General features: G+C 33.8%; 1 protein-coding gene across 8 annotated transcripts in view; it reads right to left on the reverse strand.

Annotated features, from left to right (window-relative positions):
- Window positions 1-3088: 3088 nt before the first annotated feature.
- Window positions 3089-7500, reverse strand: part of LOC122519453 (hormone receptor 4) — an 87203-nt gene continuing 82791 nt past the window's right edge. For 5 of the 8 annotated variants that reach the window (XM_043638879.1, XM_043638880.1, XM_043638878.1 and 2 more), the window contains 6 exons: window positions 5763-5897; window positions 5378-5641; window positions 4931-5123; window positions 4762-4770; window positions 4507-4634; window positions 3089-4211 (listed from right to left, as the gene is read on the reverse strand). In XM_043638879.1, the coding sequence (XP_043494814.1) occupies window positions 4131-4211; window positions 4507-4634; window positions 4762-4770; window positions 4931-5123; window positions 5378-5641; window positions 5763-5897 (810 nt within the window). In that variant the 3' untranslated portion in view covers window positions 3089-4130. The remainder of the gene's footprint in view (window positions 4212-4506; window positions 4635-4761; window positions 4771-4930; window positions 5124-5377; window positions 5642-5762; window positions 5898-7500) is intronic. The other 3 variants (XM_043638882.1, XM_043638881.1, XM_043638876.1) reach the window with 1 other exon arrangement.

Here is a 7500-nt window from a genome sequence, read left to right on the forward strand (position 1 = left end):
CACCCAATCCCTTAACCACGAATAATATACATCGTTTTAAATCGTATGAAGTATCCCATTGTTAGTTAAGTCTTATAGTATGGACAAGTATCCTTAGGCTAGTAGGCCCAAGGTCCGTGTATATATAGTTGATTTTGTTTTTGTTTATCTGTTTTCCTTCTATATTTTTATCATCCCTTCTTCCATTTTCTTCTTTCTTGATTTTATTCATTTTTATTTATTTCTTTCTTCGAATGTACGTATGTTTTTTCTTTTTTTTTTATTAAATCTGCGCGTGTGTGTGTGTGTATATGCGCGTGTTTGCATGTGTGTGTATGTGTGTGTGTGAGGGTGTGTAATTTGTTTTCATTAAGTGGTACAGAAGTGTTTTTAACTCTTTTCCATCTTCTTCTTCTTCTTCTTCTCGAGCGCAATAGCGAGCGTTTTTCACGACCACGAGAGTTCGATAGACGTTTTCTTTTTCTTTTTCTTTTTCTTTTCTTTCTTTTTTGTTCTTTTCAAACGTTTTCGATAAAATAATCGAATCAGAGAGGGAATGTTATTTTGTTTTGTTTTAGTTTAGTTTGTTTTGTATAATGGACGAAATATTTAAATGAAAAGACAGTCTTTAATCATAAATATTTATAAAACAATTTCCTTTTTTTCTCCTTTTTCTTTTTCTAGATTTTTATTTATTTTTCTTCTTCTTTTTTATTTCTTTTTCTTTTTTTTCTTTTTTTTTTTCTTATATCGAAATCAAGATATATATGTACACATGAGAATTGACTATAGTTGCGTATCTCGTTAAATACAAACTTTGTTCAATCAAAAGATCAAAGGGGGCAATCTCATTTTTCTCAATATAATTAGTTAAATAAGTATATCGAATATATTATATAAATGCAATCGTCCGTTATCACGTTATCATCTTAACGAAATGAATGCGAGTTTTTTTCGAAGAGATGAAGTCAAATTGGAAAAAAAAAAAAATCGTCGATCGTTCGAACTCGTTGATCGCGAATAGCAAAAATCAGCTTATCCTGCAGCAAAAGAAGAAGGCAAGTGACCAATAAGAAATCGCGGCCGATCGAACACGTGCGACGAATAAAAAGTTACATTTTGTTGATTTTGTTATAATCTATCTCTTTATACTCAAATATATATCAAAGAGGATTATTGAAAAATAAACGGTTTTATACTCGAGCGGACAATATTTTATTTTCAGCCGATTTTTTTGCATCGCTCTTTTTTTCTTCCTTTTTTCTGCTTATATGCGTATATGTAATTTATTTTTCTTTTTTTCCTTTTCGTTAATTTTTTTTGTAAAAACATTTTCGCTTATATCACCTAATTGAAAACAGATAACGAAATTTGTTTTACGGGTCTCGAGTTGTTGTTTCGCGGTTGAAATCGAAGATATCACAAACGTCGCGGTTTATCTTTTTTTTTTTTTCTTTTCTTTTTTTTTTTTTATTTAGAATCGTTTAGCGCAATTCGTAAGAAAATTTCAAAACTCATCGACGAATACATAGAAAAATTTGTAATAAGAAAAAAAGCGAATTCACCGCGAAGAACGTCGAATCGAACACCCCTACACCCTCCCCCCCATTCGCCCGCCCGCCCGGTCGAACATTTCGTTTATTTAATTTCATTTAATTTTTGTTAATTAATTTCTCTTTTTTTTTTTTCTTTTCTTTTTCTCCTCTCAATTAATTTTATATTATTATTTTCCTTCCACATCCATCTTATTCACTTTCCTTTTATTTGCACGATCGATGAATAATATTCGTTTTATTTACACGTTGGCTTTACTCGCTCTCGTAAAAATGTTAGGAAAGAAATTATCGCAGTCAATCTCTTTTACAACGCGAGGAATAATAATATAAAGAGAAAAAAATAAAAAGAAAAAGAAAAAAGAACAAAAAATATACGAGAATCTCGAGTCGAGTCTCATCCAAACGTTTCGATAATTTTTCTCTTCCTTGTTTTTTAATTTTTCTTTTTTAAGACGAGTTTAGTGAATTTCAGTTCTTATCGTTCGTACGAACAAATTTCTAACGAGATCTAGAATAATCGTTTACGATATAAAATAAAAGAAAATAGATAAGTATGCGCGCGTGTGTGTATGTGTCTGTCTGTCTGTCTGTCTGTATAAATCCATGAAGTTGGAAGATATCATCGTAACAGATATAAAAAAAAGAAAAAAAAAGTGTAGAAAAAGATTCGATCGTAGAGAAAAATCGAAACGTTCGATAAGATCGATTACGATGCGAATGAAAATAAGTTCGCAGATCGGTGACGGATGTGTCATTATTGCATTCAAATTGATCGTAACATGACGGTAATATGTAAAGAGTAATAAAATAATAAACCCAAAGTAAGTGGTAGTCATAGTAGTATTAGTAGAAGAAGAAGAAGAAGAAGGAGAAGAAGAAGAAGAAAAACGAAAGGGCATTATTATAGTTTTCTCGTATTGCGCGTTTGGACTGTAAATACGGTCAGTGAGTGAGTGAGTAAGTGAGTGAGTGAGTGAGTGAGTAAGTGAGTGAGTGATTACAAAAGCGACGATAATGATAATGACAATGACAGCAACGTCGTCGAGAAAAAAATATAATCGAATTTCGACGGCGTAAGATAATGATAACGTGATATTGCGAACGTTTATTTTCCATTTTCTTTTCTTTTCTCTTTGAATGTATAGATATAAGTAATTAGATATATATATATATCCGTTTCATCCACGAAAATATAGAAAGATAATCAGCTATAAGCCGGTACGATGATGCGAAAAAATATCCTCTTCCTTCTTGTCCTCGAGGATATTAAAGTACCCTGTACGATTTGGTGACACACCGTGATAATCCCTCAAAAAAATACCTTTTTACTAATATTGCTACGTCTATTGGGATGATGAGATTCCGAATAGAGTAATTTATATGAATTAGAGACAGGTATTTTATAAGCAGTCGAAATTCATAAATGCATTCATTCATTAAATTCATCATCATCATTATCATCATCATCATCATCATCATTATCGTCGTCGTCACTGTATTGGATAGTAGTTTTCGCTTTATTTAGACTTAGTTTGAAATGTTTCCTTTTTCTCTTTTTAGTGTATCCCATTGATTAGTATCTTTTATCGTCCGTCCCTTAAGGCTTGTCGTCAGGTTGTTGTTGTTGTGTCGTCAGGATTCGTTCGGTTTAGAGTGGTGGAGAGTGACAGTACATTTATGTAGGTGGCCTACGGTGAGCGTACGGTAACGAGAGTCTTACTATCGATCGGATTATGCAATGTGAACACACAGTGACGTAGTTGCGCGGTACTGCGTACAGAAATATATTATTATAGTCTTTTAGTTTCGATAAAAAAGTTCAGTTCCCTCCTCGATTGATTTCCTATCTCGAGGTGGCGCACTCTAACAATCTTTCACCCATTTTTCTCTTTCACACACACTCTCTCTCTCTCTCTCTCAATCTCTCAATCTCTCTTTCTTTCTATCAAGATTCTCTCGAAATTTGTCTTTCTTTCATATTTCCAAGCGTTCCCTATCTTTCGTATCCTTCTTCCGTTTCCTTATTTTCCATTTTATATTATCTTTATCATCTTTTCTTCGAGTTCTTATCCGTTTCTCGTATTAGCCTTTTTTTTTCATCTTGCAAATTTTCTTTCTCTCTTTCTCTCTCTCTCTCTCTTTCTTTCAACTTTTATCCTCTTTCGTTTTGTACAACGCAACGAACACATACATTTATATTATTTATATTATTTATATGTAAATATATATATATATATAGAGATATATATATATATTTTTTTTTTAATAGTTATATCATACATTTACGAACAAAGCTTTTTTCATCCCTCCCCCCTCCATCTTTCCATCTCTCTCTTTCTCTCTATGTACGAGTCCTTTTCGAAGGGGGAGGTTTTTCTCAATTTGTTTCTTCTTTTCTTTTCTTTTCTCCTTTTTTTCTCTCTTCTGTCTTGTTGTGTTCGGTTTTGACTTTCTCCTTTTTTTTTCTTTTTATGTATATATATATATATTATATTATATTATATTATATATATACATAATATAATATGTATATGTATGTATGTATAGTATGTATATAGGTAATTCAGCTTCGTTTATCGTGAGCTTTTTTATTTACTATCTTTGAATTGCTGAGTTCAATAGGAAAGGAACGTAGAACATTTTACTCTCGAGAAGTAGAGCTGCCGCTGATTGTACCTGAAATTTAAGGAATATAAACATAGCAATATTTTTAAGATCGTTATGCGAACTATTTTTTTTGTCAACGTCTATTATAAATTTATTTTAAAAATGCCGTTAAGATTCGTTCGTTAGATTTTTAATTTTGTCTTATTTAACGAGCAATTACAATACTTTTCGCGTGTAAATTTTGTACGTAAAATTGATATCGTAATTATATTTCGTATTTACAAGATATTGTTAAAAAAAAAAAAAAGAAAGAAAGAAATTGGGGAAAGGACCATAATGTTCCATCGTGCATCGTTAAACTTACTTCCGGCAACCTGACGAGTAGATCGTGAAATCGACCTGGCTGCTGTGGTGCACTGTGTTCGACGAAACTTCGCAGACAGCTCATGTACCGTTCTTGTATCTGTTCTAACTCCAGTGTACCTCCTCGTGCTAAGGATTAATACAAAATAATAAATTTAATGTTTTGTTTTGTTTTTGTCATGCGGTATATAGTATAATATAATAAATTTGTTCATTATTACGATAAACAAAAAATGTTATTTCTTCGAATGCTTACATTTTGCATCTCCAATTGCAGCATTATCAAAGGGAAAAAAAGAAACAGATAACCTTATGTATTATGGTGTAATTACGCGACGTGTATTTCATTAAATACAATAATGAATTATTATTCTAAAGATATTTTATATTGTCATACGTGAATTTTCGTTTAGACATATATTTACCTTGCGAGAGCATGGTGATCACTTTTAGACAGACGTATTCCTCCATCCTTAATCTCACCCGCCTGAACATAAGCGTGACATAAGTAATTTTTTCCACCATGAGCCCTACGTCTTGTCGTAATTGGTCCATGGTTATCGGTCGGCCCATCATGCTAGTTAGGCACGTTTGGAGCGTATACATGTTGTTGGAAACCTGTTAAGGATAAATTATTATATTATTTTTGTCTTTTAATTTTTTGACAGTAGTATAAGTCCGTATGTAGTCAGACCGATCGGTTAAGAAATTCAAAATCTATTCGTTATATATCTTTGATAATTCGATTTAGAGGAAATTCTTTGTTCGAGGGGTAACGGTGATATATATAATATTATAATTTTATAATAATTTATATATTATTTTTATAATAAATATATATATATATAAAAAAAGAAAAAAGATATAATTACTTCTTGCATAAATTCCGCGCCCGTTCCATCCGAGGTTACATTGGCGAACTTGTGCTGACCGTGCATCGCCTGATAAGCAGAGGTGGTCAGCACGAGGAGTTCGTGCCACTTGTGAGTGAGCAGCCTCGTGTGAACTTCAACCGGCAGCTCAAGGTAAAACGGTAACCTTTTGGTCCACTGCACCAACTTGTACACTATGCTGTCTCCTATTTGACACAGCTTTTCACTTAAATCTGATTTGTGGTCCAGCAGCTCGTCCAAGTTCTGGGAAAAATAAGATAATACCGGTTGTAAAGAAAATTTCAATCTCATTTCAATTAATTTTATTAGTTATTTCATATAACATCGAATATAATATTTGTTTATCTATGAAACAGATACGTACCCTTAACGTTGCAATATCTTGGAACTCATCGCAATCTATGAGCGTTTGAATCATATCGAGGGTCGTGTCCAAAGGAAAGGCTCTATCCCTCGAACTACTAACGGCGTTATCTAGCCTCTGCCGTAGGTGTACCACCTAGAATAAAAATAAATCAAATATTTAAATCATTATTTAATCGATCCAATGAAAATCATTTACGAACAATACCATTTCTAAGATCTAACGAAATTTATCATTAAGTTCATCACGAATGCGTGTTCATTTCCAATTCTCAGTCGTTCAAAGTCGGTCGGCCTTTCACTGACCTTTTCAGGGTACTTCCTCGAAATACTTCCTCGAGGTCGGTATTCTTGGATCGTAAAAGAGGGAAAGGGAGAAATAGAGAAAGAGAGAGTGAAACAAGAACACTAAGTGGATGTAAAATTATGTTGTTATATAAGGAAACAGATTAAAAGATCGACCTATAGAATTTCTATTTATTTTTCTATATAAAAAAAAAAGAAAAAAAGAAAAACCAAATAAACAATTAAACCCCCGAAAAAGTATATCCAACTTGTGTTCTCACTCGTAATAAGAGATTTTTCACGCACCCTTTTGTATCGTGGGAACACGATGTCGCGTAGTTTGTTGACTGAAAGTGCTCGAGGGTGGTGAGGAAGAGGGGGTGAGGAGAGATGGTAGTGGTGGCGATGATAGGGTGGGAGGAAAGAGGAGAATACAGAGGAGAGGAGAAAGAAAAGGAGAAAAAGGCGGAAAGAGGCAGACGAAGGTGACGGGGAAGGAAGGGGGGAGGGAGGGAAGAGGGAAGGGGGGCGGGTGGGGAAGGTGGTGAGAGGTCAGTGTCCCTTGCGCAGACTTTCACGAGTTACGAAACGGCCGGAGAACTGCCCGTCCTTGGCACCGGTTGCCGCTGATTTTCTATTGTCCCTACCCGATCGTCATCGTGCTGTTTCACCTGGATGATCCGGACTTTTTATGGATACCCTAAGTACGAATCCGTTATTATATGATATCTCATTTACGAAGCTCACGATACTTTAGCGGATCATTAGGTTCGTAGTTGGAGAAATATCGGTCTCCCGAGTTAGAAGTTAAGAAATGTATTCTATTTTGTGATCATTGGGTTTAGAAAAAAAAAAATATCGAGGGGAAATTGTTTGCGAATAACGTTTAACGAAGAAAATCGATTTCGTTTGGATTTATCGATCGATATCTATCGATTTATCTTTGATGAGATAGATCTTTCATTCGTATAGGAAAAACATATTAGATATATAGAAAGGATAAGTCGGAGACGCCGATGTTGATCAAATTGGCTTTCGAACGAGCAAGCTGCTGCTGCTGCTGCTGCTGCTGCTGCTGACTCTGTTCGTTCTATCTATTGGCTTTCGTAATGTGGGAAACCTTGAGGCTTGCGCAAGATAAGTCGTAAGAAAGTGAAATTGCAGCGAAGAGTTCATTCATTTCAGGATCAACATGATGGAAGACTGGAACTAGCTTTAACATACTCGCGCGCGTGCTCGTGTGTACGTGTTAATACGTCGAGTATGAGAATTTCGAATAGTTCTTTTATTATTTTTTTTTTTCTTTCTTTTAGTTTTCAATATTCTAACGTGGATAAATATAATATATAAGTAAATGTGCACATGTAGAGATAGGAATAAAAAACATTTTATTGCATCGAACACCATAATTGTAAAGCATAAAAGCGTATTATTATTATTATTATTATTATTAT

Source organism: Polistes fuscatus, unplaced genomic scaffold, assembly GCF_010416935.1.
Source record: "Polistes fuscatus isolate 324 unplaced genomic scaffold, CU_Pfus_HIC Scaffold3, whole genome shotgun sequence".
Taxonomy (NCBI): Eukaryota; Metazoa; Arthropoda; class Insecta; order Hymenoptera; family Vespidae; genus Polistes; species Polistes fuscatus.